Raw genomic sequence first — 27,140 nt, forward strand, 5'->3', positions numbered from 1 at the left:
CTTTCTCCATGTGCTTCCTGATAGCTTAATATCACTTTGTGAAATACCGGCAACGTAACTAATAGAGTACACTCGCAATAATTCAAACTCGGGAAATCCAAAGTTTAGGTCGAATCAAAAAGTTGCAAAATTTTGGTTGGCCCGCCATGTCTGCAATGTGTTTTGAAGCCGCCTAATTCGAAAAGGTCTATTCGGTACATTAGCTTAACTCAAACTTTTGGCTTGTCCTTGCCTGAAAAGATCAGCTGCATTTGGCGCTTCTGGCTGCACATTTGCATCCTTCTGTCCATAACAATCAGAAATAAAGCTATCATAAACCTGCGTAAACTTGTCAAAGCGAAACCGCGTGGGGAGTAGGTATCGAAGAATTTATTTTGTGCTTCCATGCAAAGACAACGAATTCATCCATCCGTAATTTTTTTAAAGTATAAATAACATTTTGTTATTCGGTGTGCGCGTTCCAATATAAATGTATGTGAATATTTTATTACATCACAAGTATGTATGTTTTGTGAGTCATATTTGTGAGAACTTCTGCGGATTACAACTTCTGATAATTCAAGCGAAATGCTAGGGTCCCTTTCCGTTTGAATTACGGCAACTCTACTGCAAAGGAAAGGCTTACTATAAAACCTTATAAATAACATCCACCCAGACACGAAGTTACACAGGGCTGCGTTGCGGTGCTCGTATTCCGTCATGAGATCTGGGCATCAAAGCAACTGTTTCAAGGCGGGTTGCCAGACGCTCGCACTTCTGTAATATAACGCCGGCCGTATCACCAGAGGCGAGGAGAACGTGGCTGCGCTTCAGGGCGAGATAGCTTCATATAGCGAGAAACGTCACCACACTGCCACACAACCAGACGTGCCTGGGGTGTCGGGCCGTCTTCTTGGGAGGGAACGGTTGTGCAAGGCATCACGAAGCATTTGTGCCCAAAATTCAGCGAGTGCGTTCTTCCCCACCACACAGAATGGCCGCCATAACTGGAATGTCAGCCTTCCGCGGTGAGTTTTCTAAGGTCTTTTTGGTTACTTTGGCTAAGGCAAGTTCCTTATTACTTTTTATTAGGAGACGCACGAGTCATAAGCAAGCGTTACAGGTTTCAAAAAATGTACTGTACATTTACCCGTCCACTGAAAGGTCTGCTCCTAAATTTCTTACGCAAGAACCAAGAAGCTCAGCAGAAGATTTTCAGCGCTGTATGATGCACCCACATATACTGCGGTAATATGCGGCCCCAGTTGTCCTTGTACCGCCCAGTGGAAATCTTCACTGCAAAGATAGATAAATCCGCGCTGGTCTTCTGCAGGCGGACGTGCATGAGACCATAAAAATGGATAATCCGCACGAAAAAAGTAGTGCAACACGCTCTAGAATTTTTTTAACGTCGAAAACAGAAGTTGGAGTTCTGCGTTTGCTATCTGATAGAATTAACGCACAAAACGACTAAAATTATTCATTTCGAAGCAAACAAATACCATTTGTTTGTAGTTCAGAAGATGTCCGAAAAAATGGGGAAGGATGCTTCTGTTAAAAGGAAATTGTCGCTGTCTTTACTGTTTACCTAAACAAAATTCAGTCAGCGTAGCTCATACAGTTTTTTACCTAACGGTGCACCACGCGAAGATTCTAGAGAATATACAACCAATAAATTCGTCGATGCCGTTACGAGGAGATAAAAGATAGACTGGAAAATTGGACACATCAAGGCAAGAAATCAGAAACATTGCCAGCGTAAGCGGCGAGCTGGGTTCTTTTTAATACGCATAAGACAAGATTTTAAATGATTTCCCCATGAACGAAAGGTGAGGTCATCTGAATGGTCGCTTGCGCATCAAATGCGTTACGCCGATGCAAATCCAAACCGAAATGCGTAGTTCTACGACGCAGGGCGAACATTGCGATTTTGTTTTAAAGGCGGGCAAGGGCGGTAATAACTCCAGAATAAAAAAGATGGAGAATGTGAGAGGAGAAGAACGCTATTTGGCAAAACATAAACTAGAAAGGAAATCGAGTATTCCATACCAAAGAGTTTGTAGGCAATGGGCGCATTCTAAGAGACTGTTTAAATTGGTGCCTTTTAATTTGAACTATTATGATTTGAAAATGAGCGATAATCGTGGTGAAAGCGGCTGTCAAAGCCAGCTAAGCTTTTACTACTTTGCGAAAGAAAAAAACCGGAGAAAGCTCACACTAAAGCATAAGGCTTCAAAGTAGCGAAGGTGTATGCAACCTCCACGACCATCCCTACGGTTTAAGTCAACCATTGCAGCCGATTGGCTTCTTATTCTGTGCTACAACGACCTCTACTCCATGATTGCTGATGTAAGTGTGAGCTTTTCACAATTTTTCGCAAGGTATAATCACTGACAGGCACGTACCCAGGATTTTTTTTCGGGGCGGTGGAGGGTGAAGGGGGCAACCCAAGGTAACTTTTCTATGCAAATTAGAGGAGAGGGCAAGGGTACCGGCCGTTACTAGTACAGACACGCTAGACACAAAGCGTTTACCATAAAGTCGCGTAAACCTGCAAAAAGAAACGAAATTAATTGTATCCGCTTTTGTGATGGCGGCGAAAAGCGGAAACACTCGTTTGTTCGAGATTTCGGCGTACGTTGAAGATACCTGCGCAAAGATTGCAAAATTAAAAAAAAAGAACAAGAGTAAAGAAAAATATTTACAGGAACAAATAGTCGTACTGCACCTTAACTATACATTCCCTCTGCTAATGTTAAGGCATATTTCCGGAGCATCCCACACGTTATATGCAATCGAAGTGCAATATCCGCAATCGAGACAGAAGTGCGTGTATACTCACACAAGAGTGAAGATCTGCGTCGCAAACCTTTTGCGCTTCTATATTTTTCTCCAAACAAAACCTGTGAGTCTACTATTTATGAAGGAAAGAAACAACATGCTATGTAAATCTGAGGTGTCATACGCCTAATTCCGTGTGTTATTACCCTTAAATACCCTTAGAGATCAACATTTAATGGTCTGCCATTCAAAGCGCCAATTATTCATGCCACGGAAATTGCAGTATCGAGACGCGCTGGACTGCAGTATATCTTGATAAAAAACGGTGGAAAGCGTCAGCACGTCAGCGCCTATTTATGGAAGTTTTGTACAGAAGTTTGTTATTTCCAATTTCCAGGGATGCGCCTTGTCGCTTCCTCGGCGTCGCAGCATGGCTTGTCCTGCTGTCTTCGCCCATAGCAACGGCTCAGGACGCAAGGCGGGAATGAGCTTCTCTTGCGGCCTCTGGTTCGGCCCGTTAGGGAAGTAAACTCGTTGCTGTCTACAGAAACCTTGACTACACTCCGACATCGCGAGACTACCCTATGTTTAATGCGCCTCGGATTTTCAGCCTATGTACTCGCGGTTTTATAACCTCTCTAATACAAAGAAACAGTGCACAGTACAAAGTTGAAGCCGAAATTTCTTTCTGCCAAAAGTCTGGCTGGTGTCCGTCGAGATGTGCAGCCAGGGTTCATTTTCACCAATCACCCGCTGCACACCCGTCTCTCTTATGTTGACCATTGACAACCTTGACTCCGTGCGCTTCCCCGCTCAAGCCCGGTGTTCTCGAGGTCTGGTCACAGGAAAGCAGCTTGCGGTCCTTAAGCCCCCCTTTGCGCATAGCAGCCATTAACCACAATGGCTGTCAATCAACGATGCTGGTGTAACTGGCTTTAGTTGTCCGAAGGAATGCCGCCGGTGTCTCTTGCCGCCATATAACTGCGATTCGCGCCTTCACTTTGTCGCCCTGCTGTAGTAGGGCTTGGTAACGTTCTTGCGCTCCCTTTGTAAGCGATCATTCTTGTCCAGACAGGCGCGCCGACTGTGGAACGGGGCTTTTGTACTCCAACGATAACTTTCCTTAAGCCGGAGTAACAGTGGTTAGAGGTGCCGGGTGATGGGGTCAAGCATCCCCTGGCACCACTGCGCTCGTGGCCATCAGGCTCGAAGCCCTTGTGTCGCCTTGGCTTGTTCGGAGGACGCTGCACACGTGCGCGAGCCGGGCGTTGGAAGGCATTCCGTATGAGAAAGCCTACAGCGGGTTTCTTTGCGGCAAGCACACTTCTTTCCGACAAACGCAAAAGCAGACTTTCCACTAAAACCAGTACAAATTGCCCTGTGGGCTCGGCTTAGGAAAGGAAACGGTTGAGGCAGCAAGAGCAGGCATGGCCGACAGTATCCACCCACACCACGGCGCCCTAGGACGGAGGGATTTGTTGAATGTTTAAAGACGAATACTGTCTTTCTCCAACAAAGCAAGTGCGACCCGAGCCGCTGAAACCGCCAAACTGGCGAAACAAGCGATAAGTTGCTGCTGTCAGAGAGGACCCAAGCACCGATTGCAGACCAACAGGGTAAAGGGGGTGCAGCGAATGGCAAGTGGCAAGGGGCACCAGAGCACGAAGCTAGTGTACAGCGGCATTGGCGTGCGTGTAAATTGGGCAAAAAAACTTCGCCTGGTTTTTGTTTATTTTAATCCCACGTTGACCACCAAATGAGGTATCTTTTTTTCGAAATGAACTTAATCTACAATCCAAAACTAAGTCCGATTAAACTGCAATGCAAAGAAAATCCCGGCAACTTTTCCCTGGGAAAAACGTGCCAAGAAAGTAGCTGAGACAATGCCCTGCAATACGTGCACGCAGGTCTTACTTCGTATCAAAATTGAGCCATATGCTGCTGTGGCAGGGATCCAAATGAGCCACACTCATTTGCCCAATCGGATTTCGCTTTTGGTGTTACTGTTTGGGATGATTTCTGGGTGTTTTCGTAATTTTTTTTTGCTTTCCAGAGCTGGCTTATTAAGAGTTCAGAGAAAAATGAGGAGATCAGCGAATGATCTGCCAGCACACGTCTATGATAACGTGAACCGAAGTGAACGAAATGAAACTGAGATATGTAGTCCAAAGTTCGACGAAAATTTGTCTGGCGAGGAAATAACATTTGAGGGAACAAAAAAAAACTGAGAGATGTGATACTTTCATTTTATCTCGTCTCCCTTGTCCTTAAGGAGTAAATCTGGTTATTAATATTATTACTCCGATATTTCCAATTTACTTACCTAAAAAATTCCCTGCCGCTTAGTACTACTAACACTAAGAAAGAAAACCAGCGTAAACGACAGGACGAAGAAAGAGAGGACAAAACAACAGGCACTGACAAAGAACTGAGCGCTTATTTAAGCAGAAAACGTATATAAAAAAGAAAAAAAAGACCGATAAAGACCTAAGACAAAGGGAATTTGCCGCTAACAAATCATGGCAAATCACCCCTGGTACAAGCCGCTTCATTAGGGTGAAGAAGATGATATGAGCAAGCTTACGGCAAGGCATTGAAGAGCTTCATGAGTGTCTTAATGCGTGCCCAAAAAAGTACACTACGGAACCGTTCGACAAGAGCTGTCAATGCTGCCAAGAGGACTCGCCGGCTATTCATGTATAGTTTTACTGTTCTTAAAGCTATGTTGCATGTTTATTGCTTTTTTTGCTTAAGACTCTACCGTACGATAATTGAAAGTCAATTGAAATACATTTTTCATATGAATGCTGCACCAACTTGTCTGTTTCAACTGAGTACGAGCCAAATGCGAACTTATCCTAACATTGCTCAAATTATCCCCATTATCTTAATTACTTGTCGATATAGATTTCCCCTAGCTGACATACAAAACATGGCATTTATTAGTTTCGGCAGCATTGCATTTAGGTCCGGTTCCAAACTTTCGTTTTTGCCCCCACAAATTTTCCTTAGGTGGATTCGGCTCCTTTCGAAAAAAAAAAATGCCTCAAATAGCTATCAATCTCAGGATTTATATGGCGGCGCTTCATAACGTGCACGAGGAGAAGAGAGGTGGCGCGGGGAAGGGGGGGGGGGGGGGTATAGCCCAAAACATTTCGGGGGGGGGGGGGGGGGGTGGAGAGCGGGCCCCCCGGGACCCCCTCTGGGTACGTCCCTGATCACTGACATCACGTTGGAGGGTTGTATCCTGCAAAGGGTTGTACCCTTCGCGATTGTGGCGAACGCTGGAGTCTTTCTCGTTCCGAGTAAGTGTTGCCACGATTAAGACGAACACGACTTTTTTTGGGGCCAATATCTCCCTAAGTGGGTATGCCTTGCTTGTAAAACAGGTGTCGGGGACGGTGGGCGGTCCCCGCGAGACACGCACGCACGAGTGCTCAGCACTTTCTTGTTTTTTTTAACATTTTAACTGGCGGTCGGTAGCCACAACCTTGGCCAATCTCACTAAGTGGGTATGCTTGTCTTGACTAATATGGGCAGGGGATGCTGGGGGGTTGTCGCGAGGCACGCACACACGAGCGCTAGGCATTTACTTGGTTTTGTTAACTGCCGGGCGTTCGCCGCGAGGCCCTCAATCACGTCCGCTCGGCAACTTCTTTTTAACTGCGGACACTAAAAATTACGACTTTCTAAACTGCTTCTCTGTTATGATAGTAATCGGTAGTACTCCCTTTATCACAGGTAGTAGTAGTAAAACTTTTATTTCGGGAAGGTAGGTCAAAAGCAACTTAGTGGGGAAAATGGGATATGAAGGAGGGGATTACACGGGTTGCTTCTGTAGAGGACGCCACTTGTTGACTGGAGTAACTGGGAGGTGGCGCCCCCACTCTGTATAAAGGCATTGGTGGGGATTAAACGGGGCTTTTTGCTGTTCGTGAACTGCGCGTGGTTGCGTCATTCTTCGCGGGCTTCACGCCCACATTCGGCCCGGCTAGCGGCGTCCGCGCCACCCGGGCGCGTCGCTACATGGTGTCAGAAGTGGGATACTGCGACAACCGTGCAACATGCAGGATAACCCAGCCGCCGCCTCCGCCGTGACCGCCAGCTTCACGCTGCGAACCCCGCCGCAGTTCACTTTCGACAACCCAGCCCAATGGACCGCGTGGCTTCAATAATTCGAGGATTACTCCTTCGCCTCAGGGCTGTCCTCCGCCCCTGAAGAAACCAAGGTACGCACGCTCCTCTACTGTATGGGTCCCCAAGGTCGCGAGGTGCTTTCGTCTCTCATGTCAGACGCTGAGGCCTATCGCTCGTACTCCGGCGTGACAACGAGTCTTTCGGGATATTTTGTACACCCCGTCAACGAGGTATACGAATCGAGCAGGTTCCACAAGCGCACGCAAGAGGTAGGCGAGTCAGTCGACGCGTTTTTCACGGTGCTCCGAAATCTTGTGAAGAAATGCAACTACGCCTCTCGGGAAATTGACGACCGGCTGGTTCGGGACAGATTTATCGTAGGGTTGCTTGACTCTCGCTTGACCGACCAGCTCTGCCGCAATCCAAAGCTTACACTGGACGAGGCGCTCATCCAAGCTCGTCAGTACGAAGACTCTGAAAATGAGAAAAGGCGGCGTCAGGAGACAGACTTCGTATCAGATGCACTGAACGTCGACGCCGTTGCGAATAAGCAGTACCGAATGGCCGCCGCCCTAGCGCGAAACTGCACGAAGTAACGTCTGTCGGCCTCTCGAGTACCGCGCCGGCCCGAAGTCGGCATGCGATTTTTGCGGCCACGCCCCTCATCCGCGATCTGAGTGCCCAGCACGGTGGGCCACATGCAACCACTGCCGCATGAACGGACACTTCGCGGCGGTTTGCCGCTCGAATAGTACTAGGCGCTTAAGCCAAATCCAGCTCTGCGCCGTGGATGCAGCGCAAACAGAACGCCGGCGCGTTGTTGTTCATGTCAACGGACGCCCCCTTCAATTCAAGGTGGATACTGGGGCGGACGTTTCAGTCGTACCTCCGAGCTTCGCGGGGTGCCCAGTAGACCTAGACAAACCCAATAATGAACAGTTGATGGGGCCGGGCCGCTGCCGCCTAAAGTTGCTCGGGACGTTTCCTGCTACCCTGTCGTGGCGAGGCCGGACGGTATGCAAAAAAATGTACGTCGTAGCAGACATTGACTCTCCTCTACTGGGGTACTCGGCGGTAGTGGACCTGGGAGTCGTCCAGTTTGTTAACACCGTGGAAGACGCGGAAGCTCCGAACAGGCCCCGAACGTCCGACAAGGCCGCAACTTCGCTGTTCTCAGGCCTTGGCGAGATGCCTGAAGAATACCACATTCGCATCAAGCCTGGAGCGGTTCCATTTTCTCTGAGCGTTCCTAGGCGCATCCCTATTCTCCTCGAAGGCGTAGTCAAGAAGGACTTAGACGCGATGGAAAGGGACGGGGTCATCCGGCGAGTCACTGTGCCAACCCCGTGGTGTGCTGGTATTGTGCTGGTACCCAAACCGGATGGAGAGTACAGAATTTGTTCGACCTCACGAAGTTGAACCAAGTAGTTCTCCGGGAGAGACACCTTATGTCCACGGTGGACCAGGTACTTGGGCGTCTTGCCAATGCCGCAGTCTTCTGGAAACTTGATGCAAAATCGGGGTTTCATCAAGTAAGGCTATCTGAAAGCTGTCAGGAACTGACTACCTTCATAACCCCGTTTGGGCACTACTGCTACCGCCGCCTGCCCTTCGGCACCACCTCCGCTCCCGAAGTGTTTCAGCGCCAAATGTCTCGGATTCTAGAGGGTCTTGAAGGATGTGTGAACATGGTAGATGACATTCTAGTATTCGGCAGGGGCCGTTCCGAGCACGACAGCAGACTCCAAGCAGTCCTTCGCAAGTTAGAACAAGCGGGCATCACGTTGAATGCAACGAAATGCTCCTTCGGGGTATCTTCCGTCAAGTTCCATGGTGTAGTGGTAAGCGCCACTGGCATCTCGGCTGACCCTGACAAGGTATCTGCTATTGTGAACATGAAACCGCCGACAGATACGCGAGGCGTCCGTCGTTTCCTGGGCATGCTGAACCACATTGGAAGGTTTTTGCCGAACCTGTCTGCCGTCACTACACCGATTCGGCTCCTTTTGAACAAGAATGCGGTCTGGACCTGGGACCAAGCGCAAGCGACCTCTTTCGAGACATTGAAGAAAATGGTGGCATCTAATGCATGTATGGCCGGCTACAATCCGGAGCTACCCACCCTTGTGTCGGCAGATGCCAGTTCGTTCGGGCTAGGCGCGGTTCTCTTGCAGGAGCAACAGACGGGAGAGCGACGGGCTGTCGCGTTCGCGTCAAGAGCGCTGACTACCGCTGAGCAGCGGTACAGTCAAATTGAAAAGGAAGCGCTTGGTGTCTCTTGGGCCATCGAGAGGTTTGAGGAATTCCTGCGCGGACTCAGCTTTGTCGTTGAAACAGACCATCAGCCGCTTGTCAGGTTGCTTGGCTCCGCCGATCTTGACCTCATGCCCCCTCACATCCAGAGATTTCGCATAAGGCTTGTGCTATATCAGTTCACCGTCAAGTATGTTCCAGAGAAGTACCTGGCCACTGCAGACACCGTCTCTAGGGATCCTGAATGCTCTTCTACGTCCAAAGTGGACAGCACAGAAATTTTTGTGTCTATGGTCGTGGCAGCCCTTCCTTCAACCCTGGCCGTACGTCTTGAAGACTTCAGGTCTCACCAAACTTCAGACGGCGAGTGCTCAATGCTGAAAGCATACAGCATGAAGGGGTGGCCTCGACGAGACCGGCTGCCGCTCAACATGACACGTAACTGTGAGCACCGTGGGGACTTCACCATATGCGAGGACCTACTATTCATGGGCGGACGTCTAGTTGTGCCCGAAGCACTACGCAGGGACATCGTGAACCTGCTGCATGATGGTCATCAAGGCGTCAATCGATGCTTGGCGGTGGCCCGAGACTCTGTGTGGTGGCCCGGTCTCAACAGCCAGGTTAAAGCAGCCGTAGAGAACTGCCCAGCATGTGCTTCTACACGTGTCCAACGCTGTGAGCCCCTGATTCCGACCGAGACACCATCAGCTCCGTGGGAGAGGGTGGCCATAGACTTGTTTCATTTTTCTAATCAAGATTTCGTTGTGGTTGTAGACTACCGTTCTCGCTACCCAGAGGTCATCACACTCCGGTCCACTTCTGCGGACGCTGTTATTTCTGCAATCAAGAGCACGTTTGCCCGACACGGCATTCCGGTGACTGTAGTCAGCCACAATGGGCTACAGTTTTCCTGTAAAGCTTTCGAGGACTTTGGGAAGACCTACGGTTTCACACATGTCACGAGCAGTCCACGCTACCCGCAGTCCAACGGCGAAGCAGAGCGCATGGTTCGCACAATCAAGGAGTTGTTTCTGAAGGCCACAGACCCATTTCTGGCTCTGCTAGCATACCGTAACACTCCCGGTGTGTATGGCTACAGCCCGGCTCAACTGCTCATGGGACGCTCTCTGCGAACTCGTGTGCCAACCAAGGCTCAAAGCCTTGTTCCAGATTGGCCACAGGTGAAAGAATTCAATGACAGGGATGCTGCCCAGAGACGAAGACAACAGAGAGACTACAATAACCGACACGCAGCGCATGACCTTCGTGCTCTCGATGATGGGGAGGAAGTATGGGTACGCGACACGCGGTCAAGGGCGACGGTCCTAAGCCCAGCTCAGAGACCACGCTCATACATCGTCCAGACGCCCAGTGGCATACTAGTGAGAAACCGCAGACACCTCGTCCCCTGCAGCAATCCTCAGTCAGCCCCCTCAGATGACACGGGAAGCCCCAACCCTGCGGCCCCGACATCTGCGCCGTCTCCAGGACCACAGCGGGCAGCAACAGGTGACGCATCGGACACTCCAACTCCTGCACCTGCTGCAGGATCGCCAGGCCACCGGTGCACACGATACGGCCGGCGCGTGGTGCCACCTCGCTGACTGGATTTGTGAGACTGCTGCAAGGACTGTTTCGGTGGTGTTCTTTGGTAGCACCTGTGTTTGAGCTCCGGAAGGAGGGATGTAGAGGACGCCACCTGTTGACTGGAGTAACTGGGAGATGGCGCCCCCACTCTGTATAAAGGCATTGGTGGGGATTAAACGGGGCTTTTTGCTGTTTGTGAACTGCGCGTGGTTGCGTCATTCTTCGCGGGCTTCACGCCCACATTCGGCCCGGCTAGCGGCGTCCGCGCCACCCGGGCGCGTCGCTACAGCTTCAGCTTCAGACACTTTTTCTTCTATTTACTGGCAGTTCGGAGGCTCTTCCGGGGTGGTCGTTCGTCAGACTACTGTTGAAGACCACGTGTCGCGGCAAATTCGCCTATTTTGTGTTATAGGCTTATTAATGCGGCGTGTGCTTCGTGGTTTATGGTGTTTCTATCAATGTGTCGAATGGTGTCTGAAAGATGCGACTTGAAGAATAATAGCATACTTGAAGAATAATGAAGAATAATAGCATTAAGTGGTGCAGGTCTGCTTTGGTGCTCGTGTTACAGTAGGGACAGTGTGGGCTGAGGGTGTTGTGGGGCCCTTTGTCCACTTATGAATAGTATGTGGGGTGTAAGCTGCATAGGCGAAAAGCTTGATGATGAATACTTCTTCAGCTCTTGTTAATTAGGGCAAGTTATCGACATAACCAGGTGGTGTCATTTGTTCGTACTAACATTTCGTACGCTTCTTGAGTCGCTGGAGGAGTAGGGCCGGTGAAGTAGCCGAGGTGTACACCAGCGGAGGTGTAACGTTAAGACTCTCCAGCGCCGCTGCTTTATCGGCCTGGTTTCGTGGGCTGGCCTTTTCATGACCCGGTGTCCAGTCGATTCGGATGTTGACTTTGTGGCTCTTTAGTAGTTCTTTAGGCAGTAACATGGATTTAACCAGTGGGTTGAGTGAAAAGGGTTTTTCTAGTACTTCCATTGCTGCGAATGAATCTGAGAAGATGCGCACTGTGTGCGGCGTTTAATGTCGAGTTCGTTGCATATATGGGGTATATATGGTTCGTAGCATGAACTGCGCGCTTTTTATGGCGTGCAGTTCTCCTTATAGTGCGGTTCTACCGTTTTGGTTGAAACATATGTGACCATTAAACGATTTTCTAGACATGTCCATGCTGCACCGATGTGTCTGGGAGTCACGATTGTACTAGTGAAGATATAAATATTATTTGACAGTTTGGACGCCATCAGGTGGTGAATACGATGAGATTTGGTTGCTGGAAGAGCCCGTGGGATTGGCTTGCTGAGGTGGCTTTCGATGTTGTCTGATATCAACCAGGGTGCAAGGGGGATGGGTAGCGCAATTTTTGGTGCGGATTTTTGTTCTTTCCATTCCGTGAGGAGCAATACTTGGCAGGTGAGACCTTGTTTATGGTCTGCTGGGTCTTTCGTTTCTTTTATTACAGTAACGATGGAAGGAAGTGCCACTGCCTGCTCAATGGCTGCCTTTTTATGGGTATTGGGGAGGCCCGTTATGGTACGCGATGTGGCTCGAGGATGCAGAAACTCTGAGCGACAGAGGCTGCGTCCTTTACGTGTCACAAATTTTGAAAGGTGGTGACATCGCCTCTCCGGCGTGCATGTGCCAGGGTGCACAAATTTCCACCCTCGGAATGCACACGATTTCTATCATGCGTAGATTTATTGAATAATTTATTCCTTAACTCATATCATCCATCGAAATTTGTAACAAGACCAGCTGCCAAAAAAACCCACCTCGTTGCTCAAGCAGTACGAGTCTGAAAGGGCAAATAGCATGTCGTTCGTTCTGTAGCTTGGGGTGGTTTGGCGAGGTCACAATTAGAGGTTGGCCTATTCAGTAGCTGTACTTCGCTGTTGTGGAACAACCATGCAAGGGTGTGTGATCGTGGTGAGGCGGGCGCTACTAGCAATTCGTGGTGTACCCCGAAGGACCTGCTGCCACAGCTTCGTACTGAGGAAGGCGCACTGCCACTGTGCGCTTATCCAATCCGTTCGCACAAGCCGTATTGTCAGTTGCTGACAAAAAAGGATTGATGCTTTGGTGATTGATGTCAAGCCCTTGCCCTCAGGTGGCAGCCAGGAGTCTAGGGGCACTGGCAGCGTCTTTAGCCCGCTTGATGTTTTGTTCATGTGGCAGTGCATGGTTGCTGATCAAAACGGCCTCTTTTTGTCTGTGCTAGTGTTGTGTATGCGCGTCATCCAGTCGGACATAAAACGTAAATTGAATTGACGCATTTCTTCGGTGTTTTTATAGGTAGGGTAAAATTACTTCAGAATTGAGGCCATCGAAATCATAGATATTTATATTTTTGCGAGAAGGACAAAAATGAATAATGAATGTAAATTTTGACAATGAGCCCTCCACTCTGGTAAAAAACCTATTTAAAGTAAGTAATCGGTAGATCAACTCGCCATTGCTATGGGTTTCAGCGCATAGGTGCTACAACGCATAGTCCATGGCAAGGCACACAGAGGCAGACCCAATGATTGAGCCAAGTTCAAATCTGTTTTTACAAAAACCTGGCTCTCTTTTCCAAAGAAACAGGCAGACACTTTTCTGCAACAGGTTCTAGCACAAAGCATTGATTGTCAAAAAAATTTCTTTTACTCCCTGCCTTCATTTTTTCAAAGTCCGCATTCCCTGTTTGAAAGTGCATCGGGTGATTTGGTAGCTCGCAGCTATGATTTGCCTGCAGTCGCGGCAGGAAAAATCTGGTTAAAAATGTATAATATATGCATGCCTCTGTAGCTTCTAGGTATGTCTAAAAATTCAACTTATTTTCTGTTTAAATTTTTTTCAGTGTTCACAACCCTGCTTCCCGTGTTGATCGTCATCTCGACCAGGTGCTCAGGTGAGAAAATTGAAACAACAGTTGTTGCAGCTTCTGCATAAAAAAACAGAAAAGCTATAAAATAAGCGTATTCCACAGGGAAACATGGGGACAAGACAAACGTTGGAAGGAAGGAAGGAGGTGGAAGGAAGGCAGGAAAGTTAACCAGGCAAGAGCCTAGTTTGCTATCCCGCAAGAGGGAAAGAGAGAATGGACAAAACAGAGAGAGTAGAGAAAAGAGAAAGGATGGAGCAGAGAGCAGACAAGTATGCCCAGCGTTGGGCATGAATTCCCCGAATGTCATTGTACTTATCATTGTTCATTGGGAAGAGCCACGTCTAATGTACTGCGCATGGCCTCACACCATCCATGCAATAATATAGCTCGCCAATTATTATGTTAACAGAAGATAGCATTTGCTTGGTATTTAAAACCAAACATTTTGGTATATTTGTCTGTCTGTCTGTCTGCCTGTCTGTCTGTGCCTCAACTGATCTCTCCGGTGAAAAGTTAAAAAAATTCTGAGACGAGAAGTTCATGTAGGCTACATATTTACAAACTAGTAAATCTGCTGGAATTCTTCATAGTTGTCAACAATTCTGAGAAAAAGATGGTAATATGATCAATTCAGAAAGAGCGCTAATACATAAGTTGTATTTGCGATGTTCGTTTATTCAAAAAGTAATGGCGGCATGCTTTTTGCTTTAAGAAATAAAAATACGGGTTGGGACAAACAAATTAATACAAAAATTCTCGCTGTGGTCCCTCTGTGCGGCATTAATACATCTCCAACAGTAACAAAAGCTTCCAAAAGATTGAGCTTGGGAAGTAGAACGCGGCAAAATCTAATTCGCTCGAGCAAACCTCTGCTGTGTTTGCCTTGAGAGGAGTGAGATGGAAAGGCTAGCACGTGAGAGGGGGGCCGCAAAGAGAAGAGATACATTTACGTGGCAGTGGTGGCAGAACACTATCGTCTTTCAACACTTCTAACCAAGTGTGCATATACGCGGCCATTTTTTTTATAAACAGGGCCACCACATTTATCATACGTGGTAGGAGAACGAAGCCACAAAGCATCACGGGCCGTAAACTATCCGTCGGCAACTGAAAGGAATGCACTTTGCATCTGCGTGGGATTGCGGTGGTTTAAGGCACTCACGCTACACTGGCGATGAGGCGCGCCGTAGTGGAGGGCTCTGGATTAATTTTGATCACCTGGGGATCTTCAACATGCGCCGAAATCTCAAACACACTCCTGTGTTTGCATTTCGCATGATCAAAAATATGCCGCCGCAGCCGAGAATCGAACCCGCATCCGTGAGGTCGGCAGCACGTCATGGCCACTGATTCACCGTGGCCGGTTCTTTCATCTGCACTACCCTGATAGAATTACTACACTTCATGCACAGTTGCTTGGTTCCTATGACAGGTAAAACAACTGGCGCAGGTAGCAAACACAAGTTTCTTTCTAAGGTGTTGGCCATTTTTGTGCTTTCATCCATTATGTCACGACGCCCACAGTTGACATCGAAGAGGTGCTTCTTTCCCAATGGACATTAGTTGATGTCCAGCGTTCGTCCACTTTCCTTCTTTCCTGATGAGCTATGTTTACCCAGCACTTTCGTCTCTAAAACCTTGTATTACGACTTCCACTTTTATTATTTTTTTTATTTGTGAATACCCTCAGTGTGAATACATTGAAGAGGGGAGTGGGGTACAAAATACAACAATAACAAAACGTAGCAGCGTAAATACAAAATATGTAACTATAGACATTGTACAGTGGCTCAAATTGCACGTGCATGCGATAATAACAGCAAAAGGTGTTTATACAACGTACGCCGCTTTGTTAAAATAAGGTTACACAACGGTATTATGAAGAGCAGTAATAAACAACTCGGCATGAACGATTGCAGATATACCACGGGGAAGGTGGAGGGCGGCTCTTTTGCCGTTCTTTGAAGATGGGGTCGTCTCTGTTAATTGCCTAACTTTGGAAGTCTGCAGAAAAAGCAACTGATGTGCAGGTTTTGAAAAAAGCGATGAGTTTTCTTAATTGACGTCTTCAGCCCCGCTTCATATCATAAATCACGTGGTACATTTTTCAAATCGCCTGCCTTCCTTATTTAAGGTGGCCTGACTGCTCCAAAACACATTTGACAGACGGTGTATCAAAACAGAAAAAAAGCGGCCATATCCAAGTTACCCACTCCAGCTCGCGCTTAGAATCGTTGCTGAAGGCGTTCCACACAAACCAAGGTCAAGAAACACCAGACCTTCTTCGTTTTTGATAGAAATATGGCGGGCGTTAGGGGTCGTTGCAAGTCAGGACACCTCGTCGACAAACTAACACGCCTCAGCTTTCGTCTAGCACTCGCCAAGGCAAGGCCCACCGTTTTCTCGCTGACTGCTTGTTGTTCGGGCGTAATATGTAACGGGTGCGTCTTCCGCCGGACCGTCAGAAGAGCGATAAGAAAGTTGCGAAATGCTCGGTGAAGCGTGGGGCTGCATTTCGTCCTACGCCTGACGCTGCTAGTGGGGGAAACCAGCGTTTATATGAGACCGAGAGATAATTCCAAACTGTGTCAGTAAGCCATGTGCAGAAAATTAGGAAGGTCTGCAAAGTCAGCTTAGAGAATAATATCAGGCACAGAATTGTTTTACTCTACAAAAACAAACTGCTTAACAATTGGTTTCCGTAATGACCTTTGTGCCGCTAACCAAAGTGGCCGCTGACTCAATACAATGAAACATACAGCGTCTCCTTGATTGCGTTTGAACAAATTAAGTACAAGATCGTCTTCGTACTTTAAATATTCAAGAATAGCAGAATGGGGATGTGTTTGTTACTGAGATTAGAAAATTCTATGCCTCTTTATTATTTTTGTGGACTGGTACTGAAAAGCCCGAATGCAAAAAAAAAAATCTAAGAAAGTGTCAGCTCCGGCTGACTGTTTTACGTAAAATGGCATATTGTTTCTTTGTATTGCGCGAAGCTTCTGTGACTAGGGTTTCGTGTATTTTCACATACGAGAGCACAGAATTTCTCGGGAGACATAAATCTTTTAAGTGCTTTGGGGGTTAAAGCGTCGCGTAATGTATCATCGAATTTATGACTGCTACGTCGCCTTTGAGTCTCTCTCTCACGTTTTGTTCTTTCACTTCTGACGCGGTTTACACCGGCAGGCTTCTTTGCATCTCTAGCATCATTTTCGCTTGTGTGTGTTTTGGAGCGAAATATTTCAACAAGCAGTATGAAGACACACGCTGAAGCTACCGCAGAATTGCAATTCTGCCAAGTTAAGACTCAATAGTTCTAGCCATCTGCCGCCATGTTCACTTGTCACGCGGTGCGCACGAGTACGTCCACAGCAGGCAACACGCGAAGATGGCGCAGGGGTACCACACTGTGCTCAAACTATTGATCCCCGGCTTGAAAGCGCGCGCGAATTTGAATCTGTTTCTGCCGTGTTTTGTGTACTGGTCAAAGACATTAACACCGAATAAGCTTCTGGCCACAGTGCGACACTTAACGTATTAAGGGCAGAGCACTTTATGGGTTCGCCTTGTCTTCGTAGCTGACTAACAGTCGATGTCAAGCGACTACCGGAATCAGGTGACGCAGCGAGATAATGAACACAAGTAGAGCCTGTTGTACCGTCGTCAGGGAGTCACGCTGAGGCCTCGAAAAGCACGCGATTTAAATATCATAACTGTTCTAAACCCTTGAACCGCTGGCGCTTGTCATACATCTCTGTGTTTTTTAGCGCAAAAAAAAACTGCAGGTACATTTCAGGCAAAATCTGTGTATATAACCGGCAGCTCCACGTTCATTTAGTTAGGAATGCTCGTTGGGTTGCTTTTAAGATAGTGACCGAAAAAAGCGGCCACGCAAGAAAAAAATGGCGCTTTCGAAATTCCGCAGGAAGGCTCCAGCCATGTAATAAAAAAAATACGGGTTCGAAATGACGCAAAACAACTACAGCCTACGAAATTAAAGCAAGCAAAAGAAGAACAGAACTCCCGCTGGCGCAGTTTCAGGCAGGGGGCGAGCAAGCACTGCGTAGGCGGGAAATTTGAATTGCATATTCATAAAGAGAGGAGTGAGACCGGGTGGCGAAGAGCGTGTTGGGTGGTAGCAGTGACCGGATAACGGCGCCATCACCCAATATGGCGAATCAGTGCTCTGTACTTCCGACAGCTTTCACATTGAGTGGTACGGCTTCGATTTTGTTTAATTTAGAAAGGCCATGCAGACAAAACACGTTTGGTTCATTCGAAAGACTGCCTCGTTAGAGTCATACGGAGAGCCATTTTAATGGACACTTCGCTCAAATAAGGCATCTAATTCGGAAAAAAAGGAGATTGCCATGAGACTGACCAGCTCATTTCTGGCAGCAGAACTTACGATGTCATGCGCCCAGCTGTGCGAGTGGCTGAGTAAGCACAAATAGGCCAGGGCTTCTAAGCTTGCCCAACGAGCTGTTTGCGCTTAAATGTAATGCATATTAATTTTACAGCAGTAAGAATGGTGGGGTAAACAATGAAAGTTACGAAAATATAGGTAAACAGAGCAGTACCGACGCGCACTGCTCTTTGTAATGGGCGCACGATGCTTGTTTTAGCAGCACCACAGTACGCCGCTTTGCAGTTGTCTTTCACGACAATGGCCGATTGGGGTTAGCGACGTTGTCTTACGTCACCCCCTTGGTCTAGCATACCCTATGCTTCACAAAACAATTACTTTCTACCAAAACAAAAACAACTTTCACTTTCACGAAAGTGAAACAACTTTCACGAAAAACAAGCCACGTGCAAATACGGTCAAAAGCAAAGCAACGGCTGGCAATGGTCCCCAGCTATGTAGGGTAGTGCCATCTTGGGGGACTGACGATAAGCAAGTTTGCAGGGCGTAATGGTGCACTGGACGTTCGTTTTAATACCCACCCTTGTGACTCCATTGCAGACGTCGCGAAAACACATAATTTCGCGCTAGAATCAAAGTTTTTAACTTAAATTGAATTATTTCTCAGCTAATCGGCATCGTTTGCTGCCGTGCAAGCTCTGCGGGCAAAACAAAACACGAAATGTTTTGATAAAACAAAGGTGTTTTATCTGCACGGCCCGTTCAATATGTTTCTTTGAAGCAGGCCATGTACAACGCGTTACGTTGAAAAATGAACTTCCCGGTGTGCGTGGCATTGCTACGTGATTCTCATGGAAGTCGCACGGCGTTCCAAACATTTATTTGGACCTCAAGCTTATATTTCTCTCCACTTGAACATGCAGTTTGATTGGATGAGTTGACTTGCACAATTTTCAAGATCATAAAACGATTGTAATCTCAAACATATACGTTGCATCCGTTGGATATGTAATTTGAGTTGATTGGTCATCAATGGCCACCATTCTCAGGGCCACTAGAGTATTAGGAAGAAAAGTGTTTTTCAAAGTCTTGCCGCTTGACGACCCGCATCGGGCATGTCGGCGTTCGCAAAACACTTCCCTTTGTGGGCGTTTCAGGCGCTCGCGTGTCTAGTATCCTCCGGCTCCTAGGGGCAGTTGTCCATCTGTCAAGAGAAGTTGCCGTTGTCCATTTTTAATTTCACTCCTCCACTGTCTTCCTAACGAAGATGCCGCTCATTATCCGTACTCACACTTTGCTGGTAATTTATTTTCACAGAGTTCCCTCATTATTTTTCTGAATAGTTTACTGTCAGAGGTCTGTCAGCGTTCAAATCGCCGCTGACTTCTACTTCGTGAAATCGGGTCACACGTGAAGGCACTCCTAAGAGTTCGCTTCGGTGTGTATTCCGAATAAATTTTGCTATGATCCACCGCTACCGTCAAGTGCGACGCCACAGGTCCTAACACTTCGTCAGTTCAATCGACAGGGTGGTTGTTTCGCGACCACTACTAAAAGTTAGCGGCTGTTCTCGATGACGGCGGCCTAAGTTCTTTTCCTATATCATAAATTCAAGCCGCGTGGTTATGTACTCGATGATGAACCGGACCACCCGCTCACGAGTCTGGCGCTGTGTTGTGCAATCGCACCACAGGCAGTACATTCAATGACCCCGAATACATCGGAAATAGGGTAAGAGAAGGGAATATGAATAAAAAAGGCTATGAATAAATATGAATATAAAAGGCTATAATATGAATAAAAATACAAAACGAGCAAGAGTACCAGAAGTGAAGACGAGTCCGAATATGCACGACAGGAAATCGGGGGAGTATCTGAAGAGTTCACCAGTCATTGTACTCTGGTGAGCGTTCGCGCACTCCCCTCGCAGGCCGCGGGGAGTTGGATACAATGTTCGCTACGCATGTGGAGAAAGACAAAACCAAACTGCGTACTCTTCTCGTGTGGAGCGGAGTGCAGCCACCGTCGCACTCCTGCACCAGTGAAGAGTACACATGCGCATCGTCTCCCTCTCTCGAATAGGAAGAGTAAAATTGCAAGTTAATTCGTGTTCAGTGCGGGAGTAAGTATGGAGATGCACCCCTGTCATTCAAGCACACCACTTCATCAGCGATATTTTATGTGCAATCGTATAGAGAATATAATGGAGTTGCATAAAAAGCTCCCCAGTACTTCCGCTGTGCTTCTAAACGTGCAAGCATATGAATTCCTTTACCGATTGCAAGCAGCTTTCAGTGACATGATTGAAGCAAAGGTGACAAAACTCGAAAGCCGCATGTCTCAATTGCTCTTTTTTTCTTCTGCCATGGGTTCGTTATGCAAATTTAAAAAAAAAATGGCTCCAATCCACACTGCGAAGGTGACTGGAAAGCAGAGCAATAAATGACACACGCAACAATTTTTTTCGTCATTATTACATATTTATTTTCCTTTTGTTACAGAGCATGAGCCAATCACAAAAAGCTGCTTTTTCCAGCAGCTTGACGAGGTGGCTGACCCAGTACTAACAGCAATGATCGGTACAGATTTGCACAGAAAAGTAGAGTGGTACCTACTGACACACAACATACATTTTTATTCAAGTAACCTAATACAGTATACACATAAAAAATGCAACCAGGAACACAATTGAACTCGCACACACGAAAATAAAATGATCACCGCTATCTGACTATTCATGATAGCAAAAAAAAAGAAAACAGAAGAAAAAGATCCCCTCTCTGCAACTTCGTCTTTTCTTGTTGTGGACATCAGTTGAGAAACAAAAGAAACCAAATATGAGAGCGCATCACAGAAACAAATCGGGAAAACATTTTCGTGACCAAATAGCAATATGAATGTTTCGCATTTCAAATTTGTTGAGTAGTCGTAAAAGAACACAAGGCAGTGATTGCATCTCATGATTATAGCGTGGTCTCGGTACAAACCATGTCTTGATAAAGCGTGTATCATGCAATCCTGTTTTCTTCTTGAACTCAGATAGGCCAGTCAAATATGGATCATTATTCTTCACTCGTAGGCAGAATGAACGGGCTAAATTGATGCCATAAAAATAACTTGCTTTGATTATAGGGTAGTGGCGAAATATTGCCGCTGTAGGCTGCAAAAACGGCACGTTGGCACGTTCCCATACATCACTTGAATTCCCACACAAGGCTCCACAAAGAGGGAAACCAGAGATTCTGCTATCCGTTACCAGGAATTCGCGAGTGCGGCGTCTCCAACGCAGCAGAAGCGTCGGCGACAGCCAGGCTAGAGCGACGGGCGCCGCCGGGTTAGCCCGGCCGTGAGTCTGGAGAAAGAAAACGGAGAGGAGCGTCTTTCGAAGGGTGAGACAGCGGAACCTAGCCTTCCTGATGTGCTAGCTTGGCGGTCCAGCACAGCGCGACACAAGCGCAGACACCGACACAATGCGGCATGTGACCTTAGTGATTGCAATTTATAGCGATTTAAATTATTTAGTTCAGTAAGTTTGAGAATGGCCAGAAAGCTGAGGGAACTTTTATAATGGCTATCTATCAGAACCAGTCGCTACTTTCACCTTTTGTAATACCTCTTAAAACACACCCGAATTGGTATTCAACAATTTAGAAAACGGAGTCCCATTACGGCAAAGATTGCGGAAAAGGTAGCGTTTCTCTAGCGGCCAAATGTCTGTATATGGAGTGTACATTTTGTTTTCCCGCCCTGCAAATCAATCCTTAAGGTATGTTTTCTGTACGACCATATAAGTACGTCGGGTGCGGGTTACCATGGAGGGGCTGTCGAACAATTAAGTCAAGCCGTGCGAACGCAGCGCGCAATGAACACGAAGCTGTACCAAACAGGCCCAAAACAACCGTCGCTAAAGCAGACGACTAAGCCCTTATTCACACAGCCTTCACCTTCTCCGCCACAGCACCGTCACGTGATGAAACCGCGACGGAGACGTAACTGGAGTAGCATTTGTACTGGAGTTCTCCGTGAGAGTATCGGGTCGTCTGCCTAGTAATCAACTTAGCCTGGAATTGAGCGTGCTTAATCTGGAAAGTAAAGAAAGGGGCTTGTGCTCACTTTTCGGTAAATTTAGCCATAAAACTTTCTTTTCTGATGAGCTGGTTTACCAAGGGGCCTGGTGCCGTCGCGTTGACGGGACGGAAACGTAGAGCTTGGCCTCCTGTCGCCGTCGCACCGTTTTCTCCGAGAAATCGCCCGAAAATCCGTCGCCCATGACGGAAGACGGTGACGCGACGGTGACGTGGTGGGATGAAAAATGGCTGTTTGAATGAGGGCAAAGCCGCCGGTGGTGAGCAGGCACTTCTGCGCGGGGAACGCTAGGTTATGTCGCCCCGCCATCTACAGTGTGCTCCGTGAGCGAAACCCTTCTCTTACCTCCCTGCCGCCGCCTCCGCTGCGTTGGGAGTTTGTTGTTCCGCACGCCACGGAAGAACCTTTGGCTGGTGAAGGTAGAAACGTTTGCTTTAAAAGTTGGCAGACCATGCTTGATAAACCAAGGCGTTGGACTGGGCTGGTACAATTTTGATTGGAATATCTTTGAAAGGCTATCGTACATGTTTGAAAGGCTATTGCCTTCTTATTCGTATGTCGTTGTTTTCTATTGCTGTTTCTATTTTCTAAGTGCTAAGTTTCTAAGTGCTAAGTTTCTAAGTGCTGTTTCTATTCCCATTCAATTCCGAGGAACAACTAGTACGTTACATTCATATTTTCTTCCTCGAAGTGCGGCTGCTATTCGCTTCCGAAGTTGTAATGAAGCGCTGATGACACACTGGCAAACCAGGACCGAGATAAGAAATTGGAAACTTGTTTGGCTTTTGCACTTTTCGGGCGATGAAACAACTAATTTAGAGCTCTTACACCGTTTGGAGATGGTCGACCAGCGAAGCTGAAAATGAGTAGCCATTGTGTCTATGTGAAGTTTTTTACGGGGACATATTACAGCGCTTCCGAACTGTGCTACGCAATTGTGTGTCACTTTGGAGATGGAGACACGTTTGCTTTGGGTTTACTACAATGTAGTATATTTTAAATATCTCCTCTGCGGCTTCGCAAAGCTTCCATAGCTATACGGGCTGTAGGGTATATCCCATGCTGACGTTTACAATGAGCGCCGCAGTCCGAATCTTCGAAAGTGTTGGCTGCACAGCGATGGCGTGCGGAGTCTGCTCTCTGCTCTTTCCGCTGTTTTTTATACGCGACGTTCAATATCCCTTTGCTCCCTCACTCTTGACGCGTGCGGAGGGTGCGCTACATAGAACCCAGGCTGCGAAATAACCAGAACTCCCCTTTCCTCTGAGCTTCCTCACACTTCGCTCGCGTGCTCCTTACTGCGATAGTGTGTGTGTGTCCCGAACACGGGTTACTCCGAGGTGAACTGAACATTATTTTCGCGCGTGCTCTCTGCTTCCTTCGGAGATCGTCACTTGGCGAGGACGGGCGTTCGCTTAAGCACATCGAGATTCACCATACAAGATTTTTATCTTTAAGTAGATGGAAACTTCAATATTGCACACCGGGATCTTTCTAGCTGTCTTTCTAGCCGTCGTAATGTCACTGCAGTAGTTCGTAGTGAGGGCATGGTGTTTTAAGTGCAGATAACTTTAGGAACCCGCCCTGTCATAATAGCACGTCTGCTGTCACAGTACCGCGCGGCATCAGGCACCCAAACCGGGCAACACGGTGCCACGCATCTAATCAGAGTCCTGCGAAAAATGCAAAGGAACATTTATTTTTCCCTTGTGACATATACAGCTACAAAGCGCTCGTGGTTTCTAGCTCTACCACGGACACATACATGGCCCGATTGTTTCATTTCAAACATCATGACTTGTTGATAAAAGAAAGGATAAATGCCGCTGGCACCTGTAAGACAAGTAAAAGTGACGTACATTCGTGAACGCAAAAACTTTGCACAATCACGGCAGAAGGTGCTGGGGGTGGCACCCCTCCACCACCCCAGGCAGCCGCCCCATTTACAAGTAAGCACCACTCACCCCCACATCAACTGAGAACTTATGCTGATGTACCACGCAAGCCATGTATTTGTGGGCAACGTATTTGCATCCGCCCATTTTGGACCTCAATAAAGGGTCAAGACCATTTGCGCAATAACTATTCCTCCCCCGAGAAGAAGAGCTCCGCTTCCAGATTTTCCATTACATCGTGTGCGCATACACCAGAAGGTTGTCCTGGTTGCGCCGGGGACGTGTGTGTTTGACGGCTATGTACATTTTTAGTCAAAGTGCATAAAAACCAGCTGTTATAATAAGTACTGATAAGGGGCTTCTCGGACACCTCTTTCCTTCCAAAAGTCCCGGACACCGACCTGCCTATATGGCGTACCCACTATGAGCCCAAACGTTTTAGTGTCCGTGGAGGGGATGAGGGCAAGTTAGGTTCACTGTCTCTGTTTGCATTGTAGGCACTTATCTGCTGGTCTTCTGCCCGTTTCTTCAGAACATCTCCAGTCTGCAAGACCAACCATCTAAGGTTCCATGTTACACGTTGGGCTTCACCCTGTCGGCATACCCGCTTAAAACAATTTATTAAATCTATTAACAGCTAGAACCCGCTGTAGTTAGCCACTAAATGGGTCGACAAAACACAGGATATACGCAAGGTAAACCTGAGGAAGAAAAGTTGAGAGCACACAATTTCGCAAAAATACTAGGCCCAATGCACCAAAGGATATTTACACTGATGTCCACAGCACAAGGCCTAAACACAAAAGTTCACGCGTGGACGTCAACATAAAAGCCACAACAGTTCTCACACATCAGTTCTACTCTGTACTCGGTACGTAGAGGCACGCTCAGCTAGGCTGCCTGAACAGCGCCTTGGTCACTGAACATACGATTCCCTTCCCTAGACAAGACGCGAGTGTTACTCCTTCATAAAGGACTACACACTATTGCACAGTGTCGTGGGCGACCTTGATAAATCAATTCTACCAATGCAGTAGACAATATTCTTCCCCTGGAGCAACCAGTTCATGCTTCAAGTGCTCTACTGTCGTTTTAGGAACGCGCCACAACACGGGGTACATCACGTCATGCAGTCGTGCCTGAGAAGGTTTTACACCTCCCTGGCGCCAAACAAGAAAGGCACCCACACACAGCAGAAAGCTGGCGAACGGACCTCTGAATTTTGTGTGGGCTCCCAGCCTAAGCTCATTCTGCTAAGTAACATTCAGAATGTGACAGCAACACAACACTCAAAAAGAGCATGCTCTACGGTCTCGGTGAGTCCTCATTGCGAGCACCGGGCCGAGCGAACCACACACCAAATCTTGCAAAGAGGTCATGTTAGCAGGGATCTCAAGCCAGCCAGCCACCTGAAATCGCGAACATCTGCAGGAAGCACCGCCAGTGGTGTTAACTATTGCGAGCGGGCCTCGCGAGACTTCTCATTTTGCCGGTCATCCAACTGTCCATAAGCCAATTTCTCGCATATCGCAGTTGCAGATGTTGTTTTAATATCCAAATCTCGGTTGCTTGACTGAGAACCTCTAAGTGTTTTAGTGACGCCCCTATAGCGATCCGTCGGCTGCACGGCTGTAGGCCTGGTAATTGGTTCATCATAAAACAATGAGCGACCAGTACACAAAAAGCCGCGACACAGACCCTCCCCCAGGTATTCATCGTCATCTACCCGCTTTAACACACCGCGCCACACTACAACACTTGACATCGCGTTCAGGTATGCCAACCTAAAGCCTTCCATGCTACGGGACACACGTAACAAAGCACGGGAAACTTACTCGGTCTTTCCAGCCCAGAAAAAGGAGCACAATTTTGTAGCCAGCCGACGTGTAAGGTCCCAAGGCGGCCGAGCCGTGCACGCCACGTAGAGTGTAGCTGAAACAGGCGACATAACATTATAGCTCCTCTCGGAGAGAGAAAGTCCCAAAGATGAAGCTATGGCAATGCGTTTGTCGGCCGTGTCCAATAGGCCCTTTCACGTCTCACGGACAACATCCTCAGAGGCGTGAAAAATTATTCCTAGCACCCTGACTTACCTCACCCATTCTAGGCCTCCTGCAAGGTCAGCAACAAGGGACCAAAAGAGTAGCGCTCTTCTTTTGCCCTTGTTCAGTCGAGATCCAGACAGCTCACCATACTCCAAAAAAAAAAGCCGTATAAACGCTCGGTACCTGTGCTCATTCCAAAGAAAACGGGACACATCGGCCGCATATGCAGGAAGCCTAATTTGGACGACCAGGGAGCGTAAAGCCGCAGATGGAAGGGCACGCCGCCACGCGAAGCAGAAGGGGTCCAGGCATCGGGCAGACAGCGAGGGGGACGAGGGACAATCATACCTGATCCCGTGCGTTTCTGTGAAGCGCTCGCTGAGGCGGCTATTACAAGTCGCCAAGCAGTCACGTACTAGTAAGCCAGCATAAGCAATCTAAAAATTCTTTCGGGAAGCCGTATAGACCGAGCATGTGCCACTGCTCCCCTCCATGAAAGGCTTTCGCCTGATCGACTGATATGAAGCAAGCGAAAATGCCTGTTTTGGACGTGAAGTCAACTACGTCTCGGGTAAGTGCTAAGGATGAAAATATTGACCTTCCCGGCATGCGGCACGCTTATAGGATGTGTGGGAGTAAGTGGCGCGTCCCTCGATTCAGCCTTCCGGCCAAGAGTTAACAGCATACTTGAATAAGCGGTTCATGTAGTCATAACCATTCGAAATTCCTGAACCGCTGGCACTTGTCATACATGTCCCCATTATATATTTCAAAGAAACCTGCACGTGCGTTTCCTTATTTAATCATAGGGAAGTACCCTCGTCCGGTAAGTTAGGATTGCTCGTTGAGTTGGTTTGTACGAGAGTCGGCGAAAAACGTTGCCGGGACGAGAAAAAGCGATGTGTTAAAAACTGCGTTGTAAAGTTCCGGCACGTGCGAGATAAAAGCAAGCACAAAAAACGGAACTCCCGCCCGTACTGTTCTAGGCTGAAAGCGCGAGTGCTCTGCGAAGGCGGGAAATTTGAGTTGCATTGACAAAACCTCAGTTCAATTCATCGAGAGGCGAGAGAGAGGGAAAAGAAGAGCGTGAGGGCTGCTAGCAATAAGCAGACAACGGTACCACAGCAC

The 27,140-nt window shown here is 47.7% G+C and overlaps 1 protein-coding gene across 1 annotated transcript in view; it reads left to right on the forward strand.

Annotated features, from left to right (window-relative positions):
• Positions 1-824: 824 nt before the first annotated feature.
• Positions 825-27,140, forward strand: part of LOC144153501 (uncharacterized) — a 209,572-nt gene continuing 183,256 nt past the window's right edge. Inside the window, exons 1-2 of the mRNA XM_077685137.1 lie at positions 825-1,007; positions 13,591-13,641. Coding sequence (XP_077541263.1) covers positions 974-1,007; positions 13,591-13,641 — 85 coding nt within the window. The 5' untranslated portion in view covers positions 825-973. The remainder of the gene's footprint in view (positions 1,008-13,590; positions 13,642-27,140) is intronic.

This window comes from Haemaphysalis longicornis, unplaced genomic scaffold, assembly GCF_048455015.1.
Source record: "Haemaphysalis longicornis isolate Haplotype H1 unplaced genomic scaffold, Haemaphysalis longicornis Haplotype H1 scaffold_9, whole genome shotgun sequence".
NCBI classification, from domain to species: domain Eukaryota; kingdom Metazoa; phylum Arthropoda; class Arachnida; order Ixodida; family Ixodidae; genus Haemaphysalis; species Haemaphysalis longicornis.